We start from the raw sequence: 27,962 nt of genomic DNA on the forward strand, positions 1-27,962 counted from the left end.
CAAGGCTCCTAAAGTTTCGCACTAGAAGGCAGGCGCTGGACAGGCGCAAAGGGGCCTCACCCCGTCGAGGAGTAGGATGCGGCCAGCGCAGGAGCTGGTGGTGAAAAACTGATCTCGCATGTTCAGAAACTGCACAAGCTCTACCACATCCTCGTCCACACTGCCCTTCCGGCTGAGGTCCGCTTTGCTCAAACATTGCGCCTTCCATTTTCTGAACTCCGCGCTGCGATCCATGGGTGAGGGACTCAGGGTCTGCGCTCGGCTCCTTCACGGTAGCCCCGTCTCTCCCTGGGGGCAGCCATATTGATGCGAGCGGTGGCCGAAAAGGTCCAAACTTCCTCTTCGTTCTTAGTTTGGAAAATTCTAGCGCCTTCGCCTAGGGGTGGGGAGAGGCGCACAGCCTGGGCGGAGCCTGCAGAAGTTGAAGAAGGTGTAGCAGTCCTAGTTCTGTGGAAGCTGAAGAAGCCCACGCAGATTTTAATTCCCACTCTAGATTCTGGTAAGTGGTTTTAAAAACTCTCCTTACTTGTTCAGACAGCGAATCTCCCCACTGCTCGTCCAAGTGGAACCGAGTTTGATTTTGGCTGCACCCCTTTCCTGCCCTCTGTCCTCCCAGAGAACTAGTGCGTAGAGCTCCGGACCGAAGCCATTCCCCTGCAGGGGCTGCAAGTTCCCATCCATAAATCACGTAGGGAGTTTTGCCTTCTGGTCCTGGGCTCTTAGCCCTGGTCCTGCGTTTAGGCTCTGAGTTTAGGCTACCACACCATGAGGCGTCCGTTGGCACTACCCCTGCCCAGCCTCCGCCCCCCGCACCACGCTGCACCCCCAGCCAGTAACCTGCTTGATTTTTCCCTGCAGCCAGTGCCTGCCTGGGTTTGGGGATTCCTGCAGCAGCGCTCAGCGGTCTATCCAGGGCCCCTTCCCACAGCCCAGCTGTAGGGGATTTGATTTCTTCTAGGTAGGGCCCCTTCCCACAGCCCAGCTGTAGGGGATTTGATTTCTTCTCCTATGTAGGGCCCCTTCCCACAGCCCAGCTGTGGGGGATTTGATTTCTTCTCCTAGGTAGGGCCCCTTCCCACAGCCCAGCTGTGGGGGATTTTTTCTCCTGGATTCCCACAATTACAGGTTTCCCGGAGCTTCCTCCAGCTTTGCCATCAGGATTGCAGTCTTACTTTGAGAGAAATGTATAGTTTTATTGACCCTGTGACGCCCACCACCTAGAATAATCTTCAAAAGAAAATTACGAAACACCCTGTTAACACATCGTCGGATGTTTATACTGAGTTTCTAGAGGAGACTCAGTGACCAGGGAAGGTGTGTCAATGATTAAACCTAAAGGCTAAAGTTTGGAATGCTTGTCCGTAGCTAATGGAAATTGCTGTGCGAGTCCCACTGAAGCCGCTGTGATTACGTGTCTGGTTAGCGCAGCGAGTTCAGCAGCAAATCTCTCCAAGCTCTACTCCCCCAACATTAGGGAACAGACTGCCCTGTTCCACAGGATCATGGAACCTGGAGGAGTCCGGAATTATTAAACTCCTCCCCTCTTCATACCCCGTCCTATCTCAAGTGAACAGAAGTGACCTGCTAAGATCCCACAGCCAGGAAGAGACTTTCTCTGACCACTTGTAATTCTTGCCTTTTTTACATTTCTGGGTTAATAATAAACCATGTGCTTACATGAGTCATTGTTTATTAGCAGCAGAACATTTTGTAATGATTGATTTTTTTTCTAAGTTTTCAGTTTTTAAAATTCTTGCCAGAATTCTTATTTAATTTTACTTTTGCTCTTGTCTCATAATGTTCCTTTGCTCTGGCTTTGTGAATTGATCTGTTCGTCCCATGTTAAAATATACTCCTAACATTTTCCCAATTCCTTTAATTTTCATTGAAATCAAATGGATATGAGCATAGCCAGGAAAAAGATCACTGTTGGAAGATTTTAGATTTCCTATTTCCTAGATTTGTGAGGCATATTGGCAACCTTTCAGAGGTAAAATAAAACCAAAAATCAGACCAAGGGACTTTAATTTTTTAAAGTTTACATTTGATAAACAGGAAGGCCTGTTTGAAGTATAGTTTAATTAAAAAACACAAGCAATGGAAAGGCCTGTCCTGTCCACAAGGATCCGATGCTAGGGAGTAATTTTTTTAATACATTTTTAAAAATAGAATCATGTCCTTTGTATTTCTGCTGCATTCCCTGACTTAGTGGGCATTTGAGAAATTTCAAACTCTAAGCAGATGCCTTAGTCATAAAATATGTGATTCTTCCTGCAGGTTAGTTTGATTTCACATTTTCTAGCTCAATCTGTCTCACTATCACTATTGTAAAGTTTATTTCTGTGAAGTAAAGGGTCTTACATGCCAGCATCTCAAAGGGTGAGATGAAAAGGATGGTAAAGAAAAGAATCAGCTAACACCATTTAATTATAGGACTTGGGTTCTAGCTTTGCTTCTGTGTGACCCTGACCAAGTCTCTTAACCTCTTGCGATGTTTTCTCATCCATAAAATGGATGGAGATTTTATTTTCACTTCTGTATAAAATAATAGTTTAAATAACTTCTCTACCTGTTGTGAAAACAGTTATGTCAATGGAGGTGAAAGACTTATGTTTTTTAGAAGAAATCCAGTATTACAGGATTTTAAGTATTATCCTATTTGCTATCAGTGCGCCACGTTATTTTATTCTTTGTATAATCTCCTTTGACAGGCTTCATCATTATGAAGCATATGATGATCCTGTGGATAGGTGAGTTCAAAGGCAATGAGTGCAGGTTGGAGCCTGATCAATCAGAATGCTAAAGGCTCAGTGGGAAATAAGATCAGCAGAAGCAAAGTAGGAGATAGTGTGGTCAGGCCATGCCCCATCACTTTCAAGCCCAATAGGATAATGTGGTCAGATAGTACTAGGCAAAGCAGATGAGTCTTCCAAATCCAGTAGGATGAATCATCTTCCTTTATTCCTTTCTCCCAACTTAGCCAATGGCAAAATGTGTGGGGGCAAAGATACAGATCCTATTTCAGAGTAATTTCACTTTTATTATTACAACAGTTTTTTTATGGTAATCGTGAGATGTGAGTGAAAGAAATATGTAGGAAGTAGGTAGATATCGAAAATGGAAAAAGAGCAAGCATCTCATAGGCTGTGTGTCTAGGTGTGAGAGAGAGAGCACCCAGCTTACAGAAGCTAGGAGCAGGGTGGGGCATTTTCTTCTTGCTCTTTGTGTTCTCTGAGTTTAACACACTGCTTCATGTACAGTTAAGGTTCAGAAAAATACACATTGCATAACAACCAATGTTTGGTATTAATGTTTTGTTTAAATCATCTTCTAGACCGAATTCTTTTGAGAATAAGAGCTTGTTTTGATAACCAGAGTCCTGTAAATATCGTTATATTAAATTAAAGATGATTATAGAACTATAGAGTATATTTTTTTCATAACATTTTAATGACTTCTCTAGTCTGCTTTTTTTTTTGTTTTTTTTTGTTTGTTTGTTTTTTTGAGACAGGGTCTCGCTCTGTCACCCAGGCTGGAGTGGTGCAGTGGCGCGATCATGGCTCACTGCAGCCTTGATCTCCTGGGCTCAAGCGATCCTCCCACCTCAGCCTCCTGAGTAGCTGGGACCACTGGTGCTTGCCACCACACCTGGCTAATTTTTTTTCTTTTTTTTTTTTTTGTAGAGATGGCATTTCGCCATGTTGCCCAGGCTGGCCTCTATCTCCTGGGCTCAGGCAATCCTTATGATTAAGAAATTGAAAAGAAGAATATAAGGGAAAACAATAATGATGCCTACTGTATACAAGATCATGTGTTTGGTAAGTTCTGTGCTTGGTGCTTGCCATGTCTCTAGCATGTAACTCTGAGTGAGATCCCAGATTTCAAATGAGGAAACAGCATCAAGAGGTTGACTGCCTTGCCCAAGGCCATGTGGCTCCTACATGATAGAGCTGGGACTCACACCTCGAGCTGCATATTCCAAAACCTGCTCTTTCCATAACATCATGTTGAAAAAAAACAAAACAAAACAAAAACAACCTCTATGTTCTTATATCCACCATGGAAAATTCTCATTTGGGCTACCTTTTTCTTTTTTATTTTCTTGATACTTTCACTTTCTTGTCTAAGGAATTCTCAGCTAGAGTGAAGACCTGAATGGAAGTAGAGTGGTGAGATTGCTGAGTAGGACTGGGCTGTTTTTTCCCAGCCCTGCCCTCTGACAGATCATCTCCCCACCAGAGACTGCCAAGCTGTTCTAAAGTGCAGTCTTTATGCCGTTTGCCTGCTTCTTCCTCCTTTTTTTCCCGAGGACCACCCTTCAGGATATGTCATTGCTAAACAACCTTTGGAAATGTCACTTTCTCCTTTGTGCTTGACATTGTGTTAAATCCTTTTAAGGGTTTTAAAATGGCACAAACTTTTGATTAATTATATCAAGAACTTTCCATCAATAACACTACCAAAATACTTCTGATTTCACCCCTTGCCCCAACTGCTGTATGTGGAAATGTGGAATGACGTTTTATAGCCAGTATGGGCTCTGTTCTGAGTAGTCCTGTGTGGAGTTCTGATACAGTGAAAGTCTGAATTCTTTCATTTCAGGTCCTGGTTTCTGTAGCTCTTCTTAATGTTTAAACTTCTTGTGGTTGAGGCAGATGTTTTAGGTGATGGCAGAATCTAACACTATTTGGTTGATTTCAAGAAATTATCATAACCCACAGATAAAATTATGGGGATATAGTCAAAACCTTTCATTACATCTTTACAGGTACAAAAATTTTTCTAAGATTATATAACTTTCTGTACAAATGTTCTTTGCCTTTTTATAGGTTATTTGAACTCTGAGTTTTCATTTCATTTGATATTAACAGTGATAGGACAGAAAGGTTAGCTGTGCCCTTGTAATTTATAAAAGATGGCGCACTGTTTTTAGTTTTTGATGTTTTTCCCCTTTCGTTAAAATGAATGAACTACATAAAGCCAAGTGTTTTGACATTGATAAATCTCAAAAACTTAATGCTCAAAGGAAACAGCAAATTGTAGAATTCTTTTTCAAATCCGAATTTGCTTTTTACTTTCAGCACTAAGTTTTTGAGATTTTTATATTCCGTAAACTGTATAAATAAACATGCATGTTTTGAAAACATGCAAAACAATAACACATATTGTTTAATATTACATACTCATGTAGAAGTGGTATTAAATGCTTGAGAATGATGAGTACTGAATTTATGGTTATAGTCACCTCTTGAAAGGGTGGGCCAGAAGCAAGTTTGGCTTCAATTATATCTATAATAGTTTAGGTTTTCTAAATGTTAAGATTTGTTAAAACTGGGTAATATCATTTGGCTCTGTCCCCACCCAAATCTCATCTTCAGTTGTAGCTCCCATAATTCCCATGTGTCATGGGAGGGACCTGGGGGAGGAATTCAATCATGGGGCAGGTCATTGCTTTTGCATGCTGTTCCCATGATAGTAAGTTTCATGAGATCTGATGGTTTTTTTTGTTTTGTTTTGATTTTTTTTTTTGTTTTTTTGAGACAGTCTCGCTCTGTTGCCCAGGCTAGCGTGTAGTGGCTGGAGTGTAGTGGCGTGATCTCGGCTCACTGCAAGCTCCACCTCCCGGGTTGATGCCATTCTCCTGCCTCAGCCTCCCGAGTAGCTAGGACTACAGGCTCCTGCCACCACGCCCAGCTAATTTTTTTTTTTTTTTTGTATTTTTAGTAGAGATGGGTTTCACTGTGTTAGCCAGGATGGTGTTGGAGATCTGATGGTTTTATAAAGGGGAGTTCCTCTGCACACACTCTCTTGTCTGCCACCATGTAAGTTGTGCCTTTGCTTCTCCTTTGCCTTCTGCCATGATTGTGAGGTCTCCCCAGCCACATGAAACTGTGATCCATTAAACCTCTTTCCTTTATAAATTGTACCCAGTCTCAGGTGTTTCTTCATAGTGGTATGAAAATGAACTAATACGGTAAATAGGTACCATTAGAGTGGGGTACTGCTGTAAAGATACCTGAAAATGTGGAAGCGACTTTGGAACTGGGTAACAGTTGGAACAGTTTGGAGGGCTCAGAAGACAGGAAGATTTGGAAAAGTTTGGAACTTCCTAGAGATTTGCTGATTGGCTTTGACCAAAATGCTGATAGTGATATGAACAATAAAGTCCAGGCTGAGGTGGTCTCAGATGGAAATGAGGAACCTGTTGGGAACTGGAGCAAAGGTGACTTTTGTTGTGTTTTAGCAAAGAGACTGGTGGCATTTTGCCCCTGCCCTAGACATCAGTGGAGCACTGAACCTAAGATGATTTAGGGTATCTGGCAGAAGAAATCTCTAAGCAGTAAAGCATTCAAGAGGTGACTTGTGCATTATTAAAATCATTCAGTTTTATGTATTCACAAAGATATGGTTTGGAATTGGAACTTATGTTTAAAAAGAAAGCAGAGCATAAAATTTCAGAAAATTTGCAGCCTGAAGATGCAATAGAAAAGAAAAACCCATTTTCTGAGAAATTCAAGCCAGCTGCAGAAACTTGCCTAAGTAAGGAGGAGCCAAATGTTAATCATCAAGATAATGGAATGGGGCAAATGTCTCCAGGGCATGTCAGAGACCTTTGCGGCAGTCTCTCTCATCACAGGCCCAGAGGCCTAGGAGTTAAAAAATGGTTTCCTGGGCTGGGCCCAGGGCCTCCATGCTGTGTGCAGCCTAGGGACTTGGTGCTCTGCATCCCAGCCATGGCTTAAAGGTGCCAACATACAGATCAGGCCATTTCTTCAGAGGTGCAAGCCCCAAGCCTCTGAGGCATTCATGTTGTGTTGGGCCTGCCAGTGCACAAGAGTCAAGAATTGAGGTTTGGGAACTTCCACCTAGATTTCAGAGGTTGTATGGAAATTCCTGAATGTCCAGGCAGAGGTGTGCTGCAGGGACAGAGCCCTCATGGAGAACCTACCTCTGCTAGGGCAGTGCGGAAGGGAAATGTGGGCTGGGAGCCCCCACACAGAGTCCCTACTGGGGCACTGCCTGGTGGAGCTTTGAGAAGAGGGCCACTGTCCTGCAGACACCAGAATGGTAGATCCACTGATAGCTTACACTGTGTGCCTGGAAAGGCTGCAGACACTCAATGCCAGCCCATGAAAGCACCCAGCAGGGAGGCTTACCCTGCAAAGCCACAGGGGCAGAGCTGCCCAAGACCATGGGAACCCACCTCTTTTATCAGAGTGACCTGGATGTGAGACATGGAGTCAAAAGAGTTCATTTTGGAGCTTTAAGATTTGACTGCCCCGCTGGATTTTGGACTTGCATGGGACCTGTAGCCCCTTTGTTTTGGCCAATTTCTCCCATTTGGAATGGCTGTGTTTACCCATTTCCTGTACCTCCATTGTATCTAGGAAGTAACTAACTTGCTTTTGATTTTACAGGCCGATAGGCAGAAGAGAGTTGCCTTGTCTCCAATGAGACTTTGGACTGTGAACTTTTGAGTTTATGCTGAAATGAGTTAAGATTTTGGGAGACTGTTGGGAAGGCATGATTGGTTTTGAAATGTGAGGACGTGAGATTTGTGAGGGTCCTGGGGTGGAATGATATGATTTGGCTATGTCCCCACCCAAATCTCATCTTGAATTGTAGCTCCTATAATTGCCATGTGTCATGGGAGGGACCTGGTGGGAGGTAATTGAGTCATGGGGGAAGGGAGTTCCCATGCTGTTCTAGTAATAGTGAATAAGTCTCACAAGGTCTGATGGTTTTATAAAAGGGAATTCCCCTGCACAAGCTCTCTTGTTTGCCACCATGTAAGACATGCCATTGCTTCTCCTTTGCCCTCCACCATGATTGTGAGACCTCCCTAGCCATGTGGAACTGCGAGTCCATTAAACCTGTTTCCTTTATAAATTATCCAGTCACCAGTATTTCTTCATAGCAGTATGAAAATGAACCAATACACTGGGTGTCAGGTAAATGTTTCGAATGTTTCATAATCTAACAAAAGGAGGTCAGTTTACCTAATGTTAATAAAACTCAACTCATAAAATTTCTAAGGTATTGCAACTCAAGCAAGAAAACCTAAATATGGTATCATGCTATGTCTATCCAGATGTTTTTGTTTGCATGTTTGATTCCTTTGTTGAAGGCACTGAATCCCTACAGGAAGTAGCATGAAGTATTCTGCTTTATAGCTGAGGGATTTGTAAGATGAAAGGTCCTTAAACATGAAATGAGATCAGTGGTAAGCTCATGATTTAAATTGTTATTTGAAAAAATTGTTTGATCTGCTCCCTCCAGGGGGGGGGAAAACATGGTGATACAATGTGACAATACATTAATTTTTTTCTTCTTTAGTATCTAGATCACCATGGCGACCAGACAGAAGTTGATGAGAGCTGTTAGAGTTTTTGAATTTGGTGGACCAGAAGTCCTGAAATTGCAATCAGATATTGCAGTACCGATTCCAAAAGGCCATCAGGTAGAAATAAAATTACTTTATTGAGGCTATAATTATACTGAGTGTGAGTCTCTTGCACATAGTATTCAAAAGAAGCAGACTCACAATTATTTTTAAAGATATTGAATTAGGATGCAATTTACACTACGTATACATATGGACATTGATAAAGTTAACATAAACCTGATAATTTGTGAAGTAGATGTATGAAAAGAATAACCTCTGGTTATAAGAAAATTTTTGATGTAGGGAATGATCTATGTAGTGCAATAATTGGATTTTTCTGAATGGACACATAAGGAGTTTTGAATAACTTATTTTATTACAAGCATTCATGATTTTTATTTTTTTGCATGCTGGGAAAACAATTTTCTTTTGCATTCATGCTTTTTCATTTGTGATTCATGAGAATTTAAGTGTATAGTTTAATCATCTCCAATGACTTTAACAATACACTTTTGATTTTAAATTATGTATTTTTATTACTGCACCCTCCATGGCTCCCAAGTCTAATTTTCTTAGCAAGCCTATGAGAGTTTTTACAGTTTGGCTATAACCTATCTTTACAAATTTATTTCTCATCACTTCCTCTCCATGTAGACATACAGTGCTGTAACAACATCAGATTTTGTCCAGTTTCCTTAAGACTTCCTTTCATTCCTCTGTCTTTGCACATGCTATTTTTTTTTACCCGACCTATCCTTTTTCTCATTCCTAAAGAATTTCTACTTATCTTTTAAACCGTAACTAAATACCACTTCCTTTATAAAGCCTTCCCTTACTTTTATACCAGAGGTAATCATTCTGTGTTAATTAAGGTAAAATTAGCGCCTACAATTGCTGTAACCTAAAAATTGCAATAGTCAGCCACGGATAATTATTTCTTATACACTAAATTTAGAAGTTCTCAAATGTGGGTGGGTAGCTGTTCTCCAACAGTGACTTAGGGACTCAGCTTCTTCTTTCATGTGGCTCTGCCACCCAACCCCTGTCTTCCAGGGTCTCCGTGGAAGAAGAAAAGCACGATGTGGCTTAGCTAGGAAGTTTTAATGCGTCAGGTCTGCAAGTGTCTACTGTCACTTTTGCTAACATTCCATTGGCTAGAACTCAGTTACTTGGCTACTCATAACCATGAGGGAGGCGAAGAAGCACCACTCTTTCTGTGTACCCAGGAAAAGGAGAAAGCGGGTTTGATGAACACGCAGAGGTCTCTACCACATATCCACTTAAATATTTCTTTCAGTATTTCCCCAAAATGTTTTTAATACGGTACAGAAGCCATTCTGTCATACTTATTCATGTAAAACTGGAATGTGAGCTTGTTGAAGGCAAGCACTTAAAAAAGCAAAAGCTTTTTTCTCCCATTTTCATAGCTCCCATAATCAGCACAGTCCTAGCATAAAGTTAAATGAACGCCTAAATTCTTTCTGTGAACTAAAATACATTGTCATTGCAGGTTCTAATCAAGGTCCATGCATGTGGTGTCAACCCTGTGGAGACATACATTCGCTCTGGTACTTACAGTAGAAAACCACTCTTACCCTATACTCCTGGCTCAGATGTGGCTGGGGTGATAGAAGCTGTTGGAGATAATGCGTCTGCTTTCAAGGTATTGCATTTTTAATTATTTCTATTTTGGCTTAATTTATTTCATGAAAATATTTGAACATAGCTTTCAACCGCATCTTATTTAAGGCTTTAAAAGGCCCCATTACACAATTTCTGCCACTTGGGGGAACTCCTCTAGTCAAAAAAGAAATTAAAAAATTAGATTTTATCCAGAGGCCATATTTGTTTACTACATTGTGGTGAATAGGTGCTGGGTAATTTCTGTATCTTCGTGTCCTCACAGAATCAACTGTGATTTTTTTGATTTAATAGAAATATGTAAGGAAAGAAAACACACAAGGAAGTTAGACTATTTCCTTACTCTTGATGATACACAAGCTAACAATTTTTAATTTCTTTTATAAATTTTGCTTTATAAGATAAAGAGAAAGTTAATTCTTTTGAAAATAAGTAAAACATGAAAAAATGCAAGGTCACTATACAGTTTTGGAGCTCTGACTCAGTGAAAATGTTATGCTCAGGATATATATATACACATATATACACACACACACACACACACACACATATATGCCAAAAGACATTCGTAGTAAGCTCATGTCCTAGCATCTTTCCTCATAATTCCTTGACCTGCTCAACTTTGGCAGCACCTTACCAAAATTAGGTTGAGACAGAGAAGATTACTGTGCCCCTGTACAGGAAGACTGGCAAATTCATACAGCTTTCCACTCCTTAGCCTGTGGCAACCTGGCTTCTGCCCCCATCACTCCACTGAAAGGATTCTTGCTAATGTCACTAATGGCCTCTGTATTGCTGGAGTTAATGGGCCCTTTTATGTCATTATCTTTCTTGACTTCTCTGTGGCATTTGACACTCTTAGCCACTTAACTTTTTCTTTAAAAAAACTTTTTCTGCAGCTTCTGTGACATCATTTTCTTCTGTTCTCTCCCCCTCCTTTCTGGGCCTCCGTTTTCAGGCGTCTTTTTCTCTGGATATTCCTTAAATCTTGGTGTTGCCTGGGGCTCTCAGTCTCTATTTAGACCTCTGCTTTCTGTATTCTTTACCTTTTTCATAATCTCATACACTCTTTTTGTTGCCATTATCACGTGTTACATCTTTAGCACAGAATTTTCTGCTAAGCTCTGGATCTGTGCTATCCAAAAGAGTAGCCACTAGCCACATGTGGCAATTTAAAATTCAACTTAAATTCATATTGAAAATTCAGTCCCTGAGTCACTCTAGCAACATTTCAAATGCTTAATAGTCTCCCGTGTCCAGTGGCTACCCTGCTGGACAGTGCAGATATGAACATTTCATTACAGAGAGTTCTGTTGGAGACACTAGACTCACATGGTCAACCTCCAGAAATCTCTTCCAAAATGTGTCTAAAACTAGCTTATCTTTTCTTACTGCAGATAGGGCCTCTCTTGTGTGACTGTCTTGGTGACTTCTGGGATTTGAGGATTACTCCTCGCTTTCCCTTACTAGAACTGTTTTCTCTCTCCTTTCCATTTCCACTGCCAGGGGTTTAGTTCAGGCTATCTTACCTGCTTAACTGTACCCCTGACCTGGATTTCTATAATAGACACTTAACTTTCTTTTTTCCCTGGAATTCATCCTTACTCTAGAATGAATCATTTTATAGAATTTAATTCTGATTGTTTTACATCTCTGTTTTCATTCTTGCATCCATGTCTTGTAGACTTCAGGGAGACTCTTAAAATTCCTTATTGTTATGAAATAAGACTGTTTCATGCTCTTTCCCATGTATCTTTCCAGTCTTACCTCCCACTCCTCACAGTGTAGTTTATTCTTCAGTAGTGAATTGTTTGTCCTTCCTGCACATCCCATGCTCTCTCATCTCTGTGTTTGTGTTCATATTGGTTCTTCTAATTGACAGAATTAAATTGAAACTTATAAACATGGATTCAAAGGATTTTACACTTTAGCTTCAATTTCTTTTCATTTTATCTCCTGAAACAGTTACATACCACACATTAGTCTGCTTACTCATTGGTAATAAATGCTGCTAATTTCTTGGCATTTATTCCTGTCCCTATCATTTGGCCAACTTTGTTTCCTTCACGCGTAATGACTCTTCCCCATTCTAGTTTTCAACATCTTTTCCTATTCTTCAAGACTTACCTCAATTGTTAGCTTCTCAATGAAGCTATTCCTAATTTCCTCTACTTAGAAGTAATTTCTTTCTTTTTCTTGTACCTATCCTCAGTGGCTCATCATGTTTGCCTTGCTTTTTATAATTATTTCTATCCTTTGCTTTTCTCTCCTCCCAGAGTCTAGGATGCTTGAGGTTAGGGACAGTGGTATTGATGTCCCTCACATAACCTGAAATAATGCTTTCTATGTAGTATATTCGCAGTAAATGTTTGAATTATATTGAAATCAATTCAACAGGTTTTTTAGCTGTAAAAACAGGATTAATCTTTATCATATTTGACATTTCTAGGCAGCCATATTAAGTGGTGGTACTTGTCTTTGACTCTTGGATGGCTTTTGAATCTTTTTTGTTTTTATCCTATCAGATAGCATTTCTACATTTTCAGATTTCAATTAAAGTATACTGAGCAATCATTACCTTAATAATTTGCCTATTCTAAGGAATATTTACTTTTTTCTAAGAAGGAGGAGTTAAGGTAGGTGGTTATGGTGGGTAGTCTAATTTTCCCTAATGTGCAAATTACATACTGGACCAATAATGCCTGGCTAGGGCATTACTTCACCCTGAGTCCTGCATCTACTTTTTAATAGTGAGGTCCAACAGACATTTGTTGAGACTTTGCCGTGTTTCTGGTGCCGTGACAAGAAGAAGGCTGTCCTGGGTCATCCTGCTCTCAGGGTCCTAGTATGGTTTTCTGCCTTTGGGTGTTTGCATGAGAAATCATGGCAATGCAGGGGTGAGGAAACTCATGGACGGGATTTAGAGTAGGTGTTTGGTGTGCAGAAGAAACTTCCTATTTTATTTGTTTCTTCTCCCTAGCATTTTGGGCAAAAATAACAGTTTATATTGACTGCTATTTACTAGCTGCTTGATCTGAGGAAATTATTGAACTTCTTTGTTCCTCAGTTTCCTCATCTGTGTAGTGGGGATTGCTCTAAAGTAGAGACAATACATGCCCATCTCACTGGCTGTTGTGAAGATGAAATTAGATAACACTCCAGAGACACTTAATGCAGTGCCTGGCATAGCAAGCTCTTCATGGACTGAGCCATCAACATCATCATGATGCCATTCAAGGAAGTTCATCCTTCCTTATATTTTTTCTGTTTTCCTTAGATTTTCTTCCCATTGGTTCCCATTAATAAATATTTTTAAATGTTCAGTATTTTAAAATGATTTATGGCTGGGCACGGTGGCTCACACCTGTAATCCCAGCACTTTGGGAGGCCAAGGTGGGCGGATCACAAGGTCAGGAGTTCAAGAGTAGCCTGACCAACATGGTGAAACCCCGTCTCTACTAAAAATACAAAAATTAGCCGGGCATGGTGGTGCGTGCCTGTAATCCTAGCTACTCAGGAGGCTGAGGCAGGAGCATTGCTTGAACCCGGGAGGCGGAGGTTGCAATGAGCTGAGATCATGCCATTGCATTCCAGCCTGGGTGACAGAGCAAGACTCTGTCTCAAAAAAAAAAAAAAAAAAAAAAAAAAAAACAATTATTTATATGAGACCCTATAGAGGACAATATATAAGTACTCACTTATTTCTTGTTATAAAGGATTATACCTATTTTGACGTAATATGTTTAGTCCTCCTGTATTTATTCATTTGTCTCTTCCTGTAGAAAGGTGACAGAGTTTTCACTAGCAGCACAATCTCTGGGGGCTATGCAGAGTACGCTCTTGCAGCAGACGACACTGTTTACAAACTACCTGAAAAACTGGACTTTAAACAAGGAGCTGCCATCGGTATCCCATATTTTACTGCTTATCGAGCTCTGATCCACAGGTAATAACACACTCTGTCAATTTTATGGCCAATGCCAAAAGAGGGCAGTGTTAACTGCCTGCCTTCTAGCTGTCTGTCCATCCATCTGTTCATCATATTTGGTTACCAGTTACTTACCATTAAACATTTATATAATGGAAACTGTGAATTTGGGGAATTGTGCTAATCACTGGGGATACAAGGAAGAGCAAACACTGTCTTCAAGATGCTCATAGTCTAGTAAGGGAAATGACATAAGAGTGATCATATTTATATATAATGTGGAAAGTACAGTGGTAGAGATGTGCATAGGGATATATAGACTCAGAAGGCATATGCCTGTGGTGATGAGGTAGGGCTTCCTGGCAAGGTGTAAGACTTAGATTATTTTAAAGCCATGGTTCAAAAATCTTGTTATCCGTTAGAATCATCTAGGCAACAATTTAGTAGTACACTATTGGGCCCTACTCCAGACCCTCTGGTCAGTTTCCATAGCTGGTGCCTGAGAATCTATAGTTTAATTCCATCTACTAAGTATTTGAAAAGCATCAGAGGGAATTCACCTCAGGAAGAGTAACTAGAAGGAGAGAGGACATTCTAGACAATGGGAATAATATGGGGAAGAACAATATGGTGTGTGGGAACAGCTATAGAAACTGATTTTGTTAGAGAGGAGATTTCAAGAGAAAGAGTAGCGAAGAATAAAGTTGGAACAGAGTAATCTCTCAATAAATGTTAGCTGTCGTCAAATAGATAGAATTCAGGTTGTAAAAGACAGATTATAGAGCTCATCCATTGCTCTGTAAAGGATTGGAAGTAATGAAATGCTTTATTCAGGAGACTGTTATTGTCATATTTATGTTTTATTGAGATCGCTTATCTGCTGTGTGTAGGATGGATTTGAGGATAGGAATGGAGAGAGAGATAAGAGTGTCTTATAGGAGTCTCCACTAGACAAAATCCTTATGGGCCAGAACAAGGGTTCTGGTAGAAGAAGTAAGTAGAGAGGAAAGAATAACTATTTAGTGGGGGTAAAATCAGGGATATTTGGTGATTTCAGGTAGAGAATGAGGAAGAACTTAAGTGTAGTCTAGCTTTCTAGCTTGGGTCATGTTTAACTGTGACAAAGAAAAGAAGGAAAAAGTTTCAAAGGGAAGCTGCATTCAGTTTTGATTTGAAATTCTGATAGACACATCCTAATGGAGAAGTTCAGTAGCCTATTGGATAAAAAAGGCGGAAGCTTGAAGACTGGAGATACAAATTTGGGGATAGTAGCATGTAGGTAAGAATTGACAAGGTGAAAAGTGGTTGAAATTCCTCAGGGAGTGAGAACACTGGAGTGAGAATAGAGCCCTCGTGAACATCACCATTTAAGAATGTAGTCAGAGAAAAAGGATAGAGTCGTAAGAGACCGAAAGGATTCCATGACTGGCAGAATCTAGAGGTCATGGTATTCCTTAAGCGTCCAGTGAATGCATGGGCTTTGAAGACAGAACGGCCTGGGTCAGTGTCTTCTCATAGTGCTAGTTGTGTGACCTTGGTTAAGTTACTTAAACATCTCAGGGTCAGTTTACTGATTTGAGAAACATAGATAATGACAGCACCTACCTGCTAGGGTGTGGTAAGAATTACTTGGAGGTAATCTGTATAAAGTTCTTAGTACAGGGCTGGCACGGGGTAAGTGCGCAATCACTGCTGGCAGCCTTAGGCGTGGCAATTGATACTGCTACTAAGGAGGGAGGCCAGCTGTCAGATGCAACAGAGGTCTGTTCAGAAAAAAATAACAGTTGGGCCCAGCAATTAAGAGGTCATTGGTGACATTAGTCAGTTCCTTTTCAATAGAATGGTGGGAAGAGCTTGATTGAGTGGATTGAGGAAGGAAGATGAAATCAATTCCTTGAATGGAAATTATTCTTTTAAAAATAGGGGAGGCAAGGAAGAGAGGGTAGGTTACTTGAGGAGAGTGTGTGGAAAAAAAGGGATTTTTTTTTTTTAAGGATAGACAAGACTTGAACATATTTACAGATGGAACAATATCTGCATAAGGCAAGATGGAAAGGACTTAGGACATAGGTAGAGAGATTGGCTTCCAGTATGGAACGGACAGCTCATCCGTAAAACCTAGAAGGCGTAAAGATGATATAGTTATGGAAACATTTATGGGTAGGGAGGTGGAGTGTTGAAGGTACTTGTATGTGATTGCCTCACTTTTCACAAGTAGGAGGCAAAAAGTGGTATTTTAAGAATCAGAGCTGAAGTGGCACCAAAATGCATGGTCATGTGATTTTTTTTCTATAATAGCCATTTGGATAGAGTATCAAGGAAGTAGATTTGAACATTAATCCAGGGCTGGAATGTTGGTGGCAAAATTGAATGGGGCAAAAGAAATGAGAGCATGGGGGCTGCAGGGAGAGGAGGCTGGGCAATCTATGGAGTCCAGGCTGAGCAGGGACGGAAGGAAGGCCTGGAGCAGCAAGTGGGCAGAAATGGAGCTATCGAGAGTCAGTAATATCTGCAAAGTTGAAGACAGATTTTGAGAGAATATGGGTTTTCAGAATTAGGATAGATTACTGTCATAATATTGGTTATTGGCGTCTGATATTTCTCAGGGAGAATGGTTGCTGGTAGTTAAGCCCTGGGAGAGAGTGGCTATAAGTGGAGGAAAATTCAGGAACTGTGGTGCTTGATTTTCTTTCTGGGTAATGCAGAATCTCCTTGATTGGAGCTGGATTTGGGGTGGGAGAGAAAGCCTATGTGCCAGGTCTTAGTCTTCAGTGACTAGAAGATGGTAAGGGACAGCAGCATGGAAGGCCAGGCTGAGTGCTATGAGCACCAGGGAAGATGACTGTATTAGTCAGGGTTCTCCAGAGAAACAAACAACAGGATGTGTGTCTGTCTGTTTGTCTGTCAATCAGTCAATCATCTATCTATTTGATCTAATCTATCATTTATCTCTATATAAATTCCTTAAGAATCAGTCACTCTGTACACACGCACACACACACACACACACACACGCACACAGATTGATTGATTTTAAAGAGTTGACCCATTAAATTGTGGAGGACTGGTGTGTCTAAAATCTGTTGCGGTGGGCCAGCAGACTGGAGGCACAAGGAAGAGGTGCGGTTTAAGTCCATAGAAAGTTTGCTGGCTGAATTTACTCTTGCTCTTCGGAGGTCAGTCTTTGAGAACAAAAGCCTTCAACTGATTGGATGAGGCCCACCCACATTCTAGAGGGTCATCTGCTTTACTCAAAATCCAGCTATTCCAGTGTTGATCTCATTAAAAAAACAAAACAAAACAAAAAAACACTTACAGAAACATCCAGAGTAATGTTGGAACAAATATCGGCTTCCTTGGCCCAGTCAAGTTGACACATAAAATTGTCACAGTGACTCTGCACAAGGATTCAGGAGGGGATTTGCCTGCTTTTTCTCCCCTTACCTCAGGCCCAGGAATTTATGAGAAAGTGTCTTTAGTGTTTGAGGGGCATCTTATAAGAATTTTTGAAAAATTTCGTTGGGAGGTATTTCATATCCCATAGTTTAACACTAGTCATCCTATCCCGTTATGTTTATGTTTTACTTTAACATATCGTCCTCAGTCCCTTTAGCTCCAAGCAAGAGTGTGGGAGAAAGCTTCACTTATTGCTCATTGTTGCTACTTCTCAGCTCTTGGTGCACAGCTGGGAGCAGGACTCTGGTTACTGTTCTCTTTCCCAGATGGAGCATAATGTTCCATAATGTCTCTGCAGTGTGGCTACCCCACATTGTTCGAGGAAGTAAGAGATCCTTCCTGAGAGTCAGATCTGGATCTCACAGCATCTGCTGGCTTGTGACATTGGCACTGTCCATCTGGAATAGTGAGGCATCCCCTCATGCCTTGCTGCATGTCCCTTCTTTTCAGTATATACTAGAAAAGTAGTCATGTGAACCAGAATTTAAAAAAAAAAATGCCTTTTCACCAGAGAATCTGGACATTTTAGGGGTTGACATGGGAATCTTTGTGTTAGGATTTATTGCATTTCCTGCTCTTTGACCTTTGATGACTCAGCATTGCTCCCTGAAATGAGAGTACAAGGCTGGTGCAACCTGATGTTCAGAGACATGGAGAAGAAAAATTACTTTCTTTCCTTGGGCAAAAAAAAAAAAAGCTACTGTGTTTACTTGGACATTACTCTAGACCACAGAATAAAGACCTAGCTATATAATAAACCTGCTTTGAGGCCCTTTCTGTGGGGATATATGGGAATGAGAGATTCCAGATCCTCCAGGCTCAGCAGTTTCACTTCATGACCCACAAGGACTGTAGCCACTCAGAAGTAGCACCACATAGTAATCCCAGTGTCCAGTAGCATAGTGCCTGGGACATGAAGACTCCCAATAAATATTTGTTCAAGGAATAAATGAATTGAAGGCTTTGTTTATTCTGTGGAGCTTAGGGAATATTTGGGGCTGTATGTCAGGTTGCATTTGCTCTTTGTGTAAGTGTTAGCCAGACTAAGGGTAGAAATTCCTTAAGATGATGAAAACACCCGAGATTAATTAGCTTCAAAAAATAAGGTGATGTAACTTACACTTTCTGTTGCAGTGCCCGTGTGAAAGCTGGAGAAAGTGTTCTGGTTCATGGGGCGAGTGGAGGAGTAAGTATTTTTTTTTAATGTATTTTGAAACAAGCTTGGGTTTATGGGTTTCACAGTATAGTTCCTTTGGTCATTTTTAAAAGTCAGATTTATAAATATAGTCAAAGGTGCGTTTTTTGTTTATGTAGTAAAACTTTTGATTTTGGTCTTCCGAAGGTGATGTTTTGTCATTAGTTTAGCATTTCTTGGTTAATAAACTCCACAGAGCACTCCTTCAAAAATATGTTAGATTTTCCACCGGTATTGGGTGTGGACTAAGATAAAGTGGCCTTGTTTTTACCTTCAAGTAGCATCTGTTATACAAATATTTATTTAGAATTTTAAACAGTTCTTTAAGGTTGATATTAATTCCATATTCCCTTAGATAAGGAAAGTAAGGCTCATTAAAGCTTACCTATATTGCCCCAGACAGCATGGTAAAGCCACACTGTGAATTCTTAGCTCTTTCTATCTCCCTTCCGCTGCTTCCCTGCTGCGTTTTGATGACATCCATGGAGTGCACGTATACAGCCCTGTCCTTAACACCACAACCCATGGCTGAAAATGCTAATGTGGGGGAATGGGGGAGGAGGACTCAGAACTTAAAATAAGCCCTTCAGTGAAATCACCCAACGCAGGGCTGTCAGAAACCTCTTCGAGAAACTAGCTGCCAATCTGCCTGTCAGGGGCTTAGAGGGAAAAGTTAGAGCTCTGCAGTTAGAATTTAACAAGAAATCCACATGAACTCTATCAGTGGATGCTTTGGAAATTTTGGAGATAAGATTTTGCATTTTAAAAATAAAAGGCCTGGGGGGCTAGATGCTTACTTTGAGGAGGCTGTTAACCGTTTCAGAGCACTGTGTATTCTGGAAGGTGGATTGAAAGAAGTAACCTATTAAATGGCACATTGTCCCCTGAATAATGAGTGGTATCCTGAAAATGTGAATTTACCTTTGAAAGTGCCCAGGTAATTTCAGTCCTTTTTGTCTCTCTGTTTCTTTAGGTAGATGAATCATGAGGTTTCACACCTAGCTTCCTGCACTTCAAATAGATCAATTCTAAAGGATTTCACCGGATCAAACAATTTATTAAAAAACACCAGGATTGTCTTTATGGGGCTTGAGAAAATATGACAGATATACCTTGTCCAAAACTCCCATTGTTTAACTTCACTGAAGAGGCTATTTTTGGGTTAAATTAAATTTAACCTTAAATAACTAAAGGGTCTGTCAAATACATACATTTATTTAAATTACCCTGGCTTTCAGAGAGCAAACTTCGTGCTCTGTGCAGAAGGGAAAGATTTAAGTAGGAAGGGGAGAGAAGAGTTTAAAGAAAATCTCTTTACATTCCCTTTACCCTCTTGTAAAAAGACCAGTTGCTTCACCATGATTTTTTTTTTTTTTTTAAGGTAAAATCCACACTGTTCTCTGAGCTGGCTGAGTTTAAATCCTCGGCTGGCAGGGATAGGCTGGTGACCTGGTGTGTGAAGCGCTTCTGATCCTCCCTGTCCTATGAGAGGGAAACAGTACTGGGTTTTGCCTTACTTCTGTTTGTACTTTCTGTCCTCATTTAATTCAAATTCCTTTGGGATTATGTTGTGTTTTTAAAATGGTATGGAATTTATGAACACAGCTATTACCCAGATACGTTGGTAGGGAGTGCCCTATTTTAGTGTTAGCAAAATAAGTAGAAGAAAAATAGTTGACACATAATGGTGCATAATCTGTCAAAGGAGTATTGCTGGTATAATTGTCAATAAGAATAGAATAAACAGTGCCTTTTTAAAAGAGCTATTGAATGCCCTTTTAAAGCAGTTAGAACATAAGGAGATGTAGTTACGTTAGCTTTTTAAAGTGTGGTTTTATTAGAGGTCTTTTATTTAGATTTGAAAATTAAAATAGAAAATCAATTGTGCCCACCCCATAGTGGATTGTGTTTTATCTAATTGGATATCTCTTTCCTCCGTCAGACAGTGGGTTCCATGTATTTGTTTGTTTCACTTAAATCAAATTCCTCTCATAACCTGGCTGAGTCCAGCCTCGTTATTCCCATGTGCCATACAATCTTTAAGGTCCATTTCAGGCCTGGAAGTCTGTTACAACTTTAATCTGTTTCTATCATTATTTTTCATCTTAATTATTTTCTTGCCCAACCTGGTCCTCCCTGTAAATCACTGGTTACGAGTAGCGGGTGATTCTGCATCATTTCTCCTTCCGCTCTGGGACATTTGGCAATGTCTGAAGACATATTTGGTTGTCACAACTTGGGGAAGGGGTTCTGGCATCTAGAGGGTAGATATCCTTCAATACATGGGATAGTCTCCCACAGCAAATAATTATCTGGCCCAAAATGTCAATAGTGCCAAGTTTGGGAAACTCTGCTCTAAATGTATGTGACACTTATTTGTACCATCATTTGTCATCTAATCAGACATATTTCCTAGTATTGTTATTTAAATAATTGCTCTTTTGTCTATATTCTTAAATTACTTTGATTTCTCTTTTATACTAAGCACATTTATCTGGTATTCTGGTGATTTCTTACAATCCCAACACTTTGGGAGGCTGGGATTTTGCCAGGTTGCCCAGGCTGGTCTCGAATTCGTGACCCCAGGTGATCCACCCGCCTCAGCCTCCCGAAGTACTGGGATTACAGACATGAGCCACCACGTTCCACCTAATCCTTTGGCTTTAAATACCATCTGTAAGATATTGAATCTCTAATATGTATCTCCAGTTGAACTCTTTTGAGTCCATACTCATATTCAGTGGATTGCTGCACATCTTTGCCTGTAAGTAGATGAGCACTGTGCAGCTCAGCATGCTCCAAGTGATTCTTTTAATTTTAGAGACAGGGTCTTGCTCCGTTGCCCAGGCTGGAGTGCGGTGGCACGATCATTGCCATCTCAAACTCCTCAAACTCTTGGGCCCAAGTGATCTTCCCGCCTCAGCCTCCCACAGAGCTGGGAGTATAGGCATGCACCACCACACTTGGCAAAGTGAAATCTGGAGATTTTCACACACTTAGTGCTCTCCAGTCTTCTCAGTTACTCTATCCAGTTAATCTGGCCAAAGACATAGGAGACATCCTATATTTTTCTCTTTTCCTCATCTCCCGCATTCAATCTGTGAGAAAGTCCCATTAGCTTACCTTTAAACTATATCTGAATTTATTTTTTCCAGTGCCACCACCTTTGTTCAAGCCAGCTTCATATCTTATCTAGACTGTTCTAACAGCTGCAAACTGATCTTCCTCCTCCCATTTTCCTCGCCACCTTCTTTGTGCCTCACATGTAATTGGAGCGACGTTTTTAAAGCCTGAGTCAAGCAGATCATTTCCTGGCTTAAGCTCTCCAGTGGTTCTGCATAGTTTTTAATATGCTCAGAAGCCTCTACCTTCACCCCTCAGATCCTGTGTGACTCGGCCTTTCTGGCCTCGCCTTTGACCCTTTCACACATGCCCCTCCCTGAGCCACACTGCCCCTCTTTCTGTTCTTTGACCCCAACTGCATTCCCACCTCGCCAGGTTAGCCATGGCCATTCACCATGCCCACGGCATCCTCCACGTGGCTGACCGGATGTTCTCGTGGCTTGTTCCTCACTTTTTTTCAGGTCTCATTTTTTCAGAGTGGCCCTTCCTGATGACCTAAATAACCCCTATTCCTATCTCTTTAACCCAACAGCCAGTCTTATTTTTTTCTTAGCACTTTTATTTCCTATATTTATTTTATTCATTCATATGACTGTTATCTTCCTCCACCCTTAGAATGTGAGTTTATTTCTTACATTAAGTACCATGTCTAGCACATCATAAACACTTCATGAACATTCACCATATGGATGAATTAGTTAATTTACCCATATACCTGTCTCTTCTACTTAAATGGTAGAGGCCTTACATTTGTTATTTAGAATTTCGTATGTGCAGAGAAGTCAGAGAGCAAGTTCTGATCATCTTTAAACCCTGCAAACATCTTGATGCAGTGGTTAAAAACTCAAGTTCTGCAGTCAGACTGGTCTAGCTCCTGTTTCCATCTCTGCATATGACTTGGCCAAATTACTTATAATTTGAAGCTTCAACTTTCTTATCTGTAGAATAGGGACAATAGTAGTATCTACTTTATAGGGTCATTGTGAGGATAAAATAAAACAATACGTAGAAATTATTTAGTATGGTTCCTGGAATATTTTAAATGCCCAATTAGCTGTTTTTCTTATTTCTTCATTTACACTCTTAAGTTCCTTAAAGTTAGGGTGGGTCCTATAGGAATCTTAAGTTCATTGTATGTATTTAAGTGTTTACAGGAATGTAGAGAATATATAACTCTTGGGTTATATTTGTTTTTCAGGTTGGATTAGCAGCATGCCAAATGGCTAGAGCTTATGGCTTAAAGGTTTTGGGCACTGCTGGTACTGAGGAAGGACAAAAGATTGTTTTGCAAAATGGAGCCCATGAAGTGTTCAATCACAGAGAAGTGAATTATATTGATAAAATTAAGGTAAAAATGTCCACTGTTTTACAAATGTCAAACTTTGTTCCTTGGAGACTTGCGTGGTTTTTTTAATACGTTTTTAACCAACTACTCCTTTAAAGCTGTTTGCTTCCTTTTTTCGGTGCCTAGATGAATTTTTATGCGTGTTTTAAAACTTTATTTAAAAAACAGATGTCTAAGTTTTAAACCTTCACTATGATTTTTGTATTGTTTATGTGTATTAAATAGAATATAGCTTCTCTAGAATCTTATGGCTAGAAAAATTGATTTCTTAATGCAAATAACATTTTAAGTAAAGCTGCAGCTCTGTATTTGCAGCTGTGAGGTATTCTTAATATAATTTCTACTGATGTGAATTCTCCATGGAAGGTGAGATATCCGTAAATTACAAACTGGATCTGTGTGGCCCAGGGAATAAAGTTCATTTGTTAGCTGGATGCTTTGGAGGAATAATCACTACTGCATCCGAAATGGTGAGGTGGCATTTAGTTAGTTGCTGCATTTAACAGAATTCAAGCAGATTCTGAAGTTCTTCGCTTGTATTGTAGTAGCAATTTGCTAAACACTTATTGCTTTGCTAATCCTCAACCACTTCCTCATGTTAGGGAGATTAGAATTTCCCAAATATTGAGTACTGTGTAAACTAGATCATTGCAAATGAAGGAAAAAATAGGAGTGAGAGTTTATTACCTTTTTGGCAATCATCTTGCCAAAAAGCCGAGCAAAAGCACTCCTTTATTATACGTCTGGGGAACCTAAGATCTAGCACTCACTGCTGATACCATTATCGAAGAATATTCACAAAGATGAAAAATGGCCCATTATTTTAAGAGTATGGTTTTTGTTTAGCAATAATCTAATTTTAAGACCATGAGGTCTTGGGAGCTTCCACTGACTCCTGCTTAAGTCTCTCCCTTTCTCAAAAACATTCTCTTAACCTTTATCTCACCTCCCTTTCTCTCCTCCTCTTTCCCACAGAACTTCTTGAAAAACTAATATTTATTGCTTTTACTTCCTTACCTTCCACCACTTCTCACTGCAGTTTTCCTTATAGCCCAAGTATTTATACTGCTGCTCAGAGGTCACTGAGAAGCTCCTATTTAACAGTCTGCTGGTCTTCTTTCAGTCCTCATCTTGTTTGATTTTTCAGGAGCATATGATCCTGACCACATTTCTTTGAAACAGGTTCTCTTGTTACTTTCCTGACTTCACTTTCAATCTCCCTCCTCTTCATATTATTTAATATTCATATTCCTTAGGTTGTTTTCGCTTGGTCTCTCATCTTCCCTGGTGCTAGACTTTCATGCTGATCAGTCTCATATACTCTTGTGGCTCCTTTACTACCCATAAGCTGTTGATTTCCAAAACTGTCTTTGGCCTGAGTTCACTTCCTTGATGCCATCAACCCGCTAGACATTGCTACTCATCTGGTTGCCCAAGACAGAAATCCTCATTTTATTTATTTTTCCTGTCTTTTAATTATCATTCTCCCTCCCACCCAGGAAGTTGGTTACCTCATTTTATCAGTTTCATCTCTGATATGCCTTTCAAATGTATTTCCTTATCTCTATTCTCACCACCATAGCTTAGTTTAGGCCTCAGTTTCTCCAGCCTTGACTGTTATTCATAACTGAGCTAATATCACCTTTTATCTGTGCTGTCATCTCCCTCTTAAAAAAGATCTCCAGAAATAACTAAAATGGAAGCTTTATGAGGAGAGTTTTGTTTTGTCTCTGTTCCCTACTGCACTTGCACATGCAGTAATAAACACCTGTAAGAAAAAAACAAAACAAAACAACAACAACCACACAATCCAAGTCTTTTAACATGGCGTTCACTGTATTTTCACTATGTGTCCCAACTTACAGTCTCCTCTCTCCTACCTCTTCCTCTCCCTACCACTCCCCTTACCTGATTACGTTCTTCAGTTCCGCTTGTATTTCAGTCCTTGTGTTCTCAGTCCCCTCCATCTTTGCTTTTCTGTTTCTTTGGTCCAGACTGACTCAGCCTCAGGTCTAGCTTCCTCTTACTCATCTTCTTTTCTTTGGGCTTGGGAAACTCCTATTAATCCCTCAGGGCCCAGTTCATCGTCTCTGTGGAACTTTATCTGACCAGGGCAGGCAATCAAACCTTAACCTTTTTTCTCTGTATTCTGTGATTTATTTCTGCTAATGTGTTACTTAGCCCATTACATTATAGCTATGACTGTAATATTTCCCGTCTTTCTCACTAGTTTGTTTTGAGCTCCCTATGTTTGTCTTTGTATTCCTGGTACCTAGTGCAATCCCTGGCACAGGGATTCATTGGTGTGTGTGTGTTAAAATAAAATGAATATAATGTAGATGTGTGTAGCTTTTTGTAAGACCCAGCATCCAACATGCAAGAGCCCAAAAGAATTAGTGCGTCAAACAGATTGTAAACCATTTAGAACAAAACCAAATGCACTAAAACAACAAAAATCATGCAAAACCAAACAGCTAATGATATTTTCTTTTGCTTTTTGTTTATTAATAAAAATGGGAGCCCCCTGGGGATTTGGGGCTTTTGAGTTGTTGTTTCTTTATGAAAGTTTATTTTAAAGATAGAAAATTTTCAGCTAAGGAAAAGTCTTTTATGCTCAAGTTGAGTCTAGCACCTGAAAATTCCCCCACAAATTTTATTTCACTACGGCAATGTATTTAGTACAAATCTTTATCAGTTTAGATGTTCTGGCTGGTACCTTGGAATTACGTCATAATTATATAATTAGATTGTTTAAAATATCACATTATTAGTCTCAAAGACGTAGCATTTATATATCATTTGAAACGTATTTCTATAATATCTTATACAGATGGTAGCTATTTTACAGTTTTTCACTTGCTATCTTACTCTACATTTCTCTTTTATTATATAGAAATATGTTGGTGAGAAAGGAATTGATGTAATTATTGAAATGTTAGCTAATGTAAATCTTAGTAAAGACTTGAATCTTCTGTCACGTGGAGGACGAGTGATAGTAAGTATTCCTTTTCTTTTTTTTTTACCACTTTAATGTTTTACCACAATTTAACACTATTTTACAATAATCTTTAACTGTAGACTTGCTATTTTTCATATTAGGTTGTTGGCAACAGAGGTACTATTGAAATAAACCCACGGGACACCATGGCAAAGGAGTCGAGTATAATTGGAGTTAGTTGCTTTTCCTCAACCAAGGTAGGAAAAGAAGTACTTCTGATTTTGGTAACTTAAACATTGGTACAGTTTGCCTACTCAGGCAAACTGAAAGTTTGAGTAGATGTTAAACTTAGTTATATGACTAGAGGAGTTGGTCAGGATTAGTCACCAGAAGGACAACTAGGGTGACAATATAATTTATATCCAAGTAAGCATACCTTTTGAGATAGAAATGTGATGATACTAGTAATTATTTCAGGACAATAAGTATTTTGTACACTAACACTGTCTCAGGCAGATAGGACTTATGGTTACCCTGTAGAGAACTACTTTTTCTGTAGTTCCGGAGAAGTTGACAAAAGTCACACATTTGTAAGAGACTCTTCATGGTATAACACTTAGATTCTGAAGTATTTTTAATGCTTCTGAAAATTAAATCATATGGTTCACTACAAAAAGAAATTTGTTTTTCCTTTTCCTAGGAGGAATTTCAGCAATATGCAGCAGCCATTCAAGCTGGAATGGAAATTGGCTGGTTGAAACCTGTAATAGGTTCTCAATATCCATTGGAGAAGGTGGCCGAGGCTCATGAAAATATCATTCATGGCAGTGGGGCTACTGGAAAAATGATTCTTCTCTTATGATGATTAATTCTTTCATGGATTTCCTATGTGATTAGAGGTACTGTCTTTCCCCCAGTTGTACTTACCCTATCTTTTCTTTAATTAACATTCGATTCCATGAGCTTCTTATGTGAAAAAATGGGATTTTTCTTTAGAGAGCAGAGGCAGAAGAGTAAAATTCATTGTATAGCTAGCAGTATTTTTTTATGCCATCTGTCTCAAATCAAGGAGTCATCATAGTAGGAAATAGCATGTTAGTCATCATTTGGCATGAGGGTGCATTCCAGTAATTCTTAATTGATACTTGATTAATTCCATACCTTTGATTAAAACGTGCTAGTTCAAAATAAGACTGCACAGTTTCCAAGGGTTTTCAAGCCTACTTACCTTTATAAAGGTTCTCTAGTCTCTGATTAGCCATGACTGTATTGGACTTTGAACATTTTCGGGACTAAAAACCTCTATTCTAAACTCATCTCATTTGGATGTGTAAGTCTTTTGTAAAGGCAAGAATAAATAATGTCCAGGACAATTTATTAGTTTTCTCAGTATTTTCCCAAATATTAGAATATTTACTTCATTATTGGTTGGCTGCCAATGACCCCAGATGTTCTGTGAGAATAGAAGCTTTGTCTTTGATACAATACATAGTCTCCAAATAGGTAATACTTCTCAATTGATTAGATTTTCAGAGTACATTTAGAGTTATCTGTTTGTCTGGTGAGGGTCAAATATTTTTGTTGAAATGATTAAGCTCACAAATTTGATAAATTAAGAATTATCTGCATTTGTCTCATAACATAATAATGTGTAATAAAGTCTATAGAAAATTGAAACCTGCTTTTCTAGTTTTTATAGTATTTGCCTCTCATCACTTCTGCATAGCTCCTGACAGTTACTTCTTAACAGTGTTCTATGCTGGAAGCCTTTATCTAAACTAAATACAGGGATGACCTCTTAGCAGTCTTGCCATCAATATTATATTCAAGGAAATAAAAGTTTGGTTATTTATTGTTTTTGTTTTTCTTCACATGAGCACATCCTTTTGTCTTGCTGCATTATGTGGTTGATTGTTTTGACCTGATTTTTTCTGTTGAATGACAATTTCT

At 39.6% G+C, this 27,962-nt stretch overlaps 2 protein-coding genes across 4 annotated transcripts in view; one reads left to right on the forward strand and one right to left on the reverse strand.

Moving 5' to 3' along the window:
- TYW3 (tRNA-yW synthesizing protein 3 homolog) overlaps positions 1–336 on the reverse strand; it is a 31,565-nt gene extending 31,229 nt beyond the window's left edge. The window contains exon 1 of one of the 2 annotated variants that reach the window (XM_012500543.2): positions 61–336. In XM_012500543.2, the coding sequence (XP_012355997.2) occupies positions 61–234 (174 nt within the window). In that variant the 5' untranslated portion in view covers positions 235–336. The remainder of the gene's footprint in view (positions 1–60) is intronic. The other variant, XM_012500544.2, reaches the window with a different exon arrangement.
- Positions 71–27,693, forward strand: CRYZ (crystallin zeta). 2 transcript variants are annotated; one of them, XM_003260203.4, is made up of 9 exons: positions 322–499; positions 8,338–8,461; positions 9,897–10,049; positions 13,810–13,973; positions 18,546–18,597; positions 22,928–23,077; positions 25,968–26,069; positions 26,174–26,269; positions 26,713–27,689. In XM_003260203.4, the coding sequence occupies exons 2-9, from the start codon at positions 8,351–8,353 to the stop codon at positions 26,872–26,874; spliced, it is 990 nt and encodes a 329-aa protein (XP_003260251.1). In that variant the 5' UTR covers positions 322–499; positions 8,338–8,350; the 3' UTR covers positions 26,875–27,689. The 2 variants fall into 2 exon arrangements, with proteins under 2 accessions (XP_003260252.1, XP_003260251.1); XM_003260204.4 differs by lacking the exon at positions 25,968–26,069 and having other exon boundaries at positions 71–499; positions 26,713–27,693.
- The last annotated feature ends 269 nt before the right edge of the window (positions 27,694–27,962 follow it).

Source organism: Nomascus leucogenys, chromosome 12, assembly GCF_006542625.1.
Source record: "Nomascus leucogenys isolate Asia chromosome 12, Asia_NLE_v1, whole genome shotgun sequence".
Taxonomy (NCBI): Eukaryota; Metazoa; Chordata; class Mammalia; order Primates; family Hylobatidae; genus Nomascus; species Nomascus leucogenys.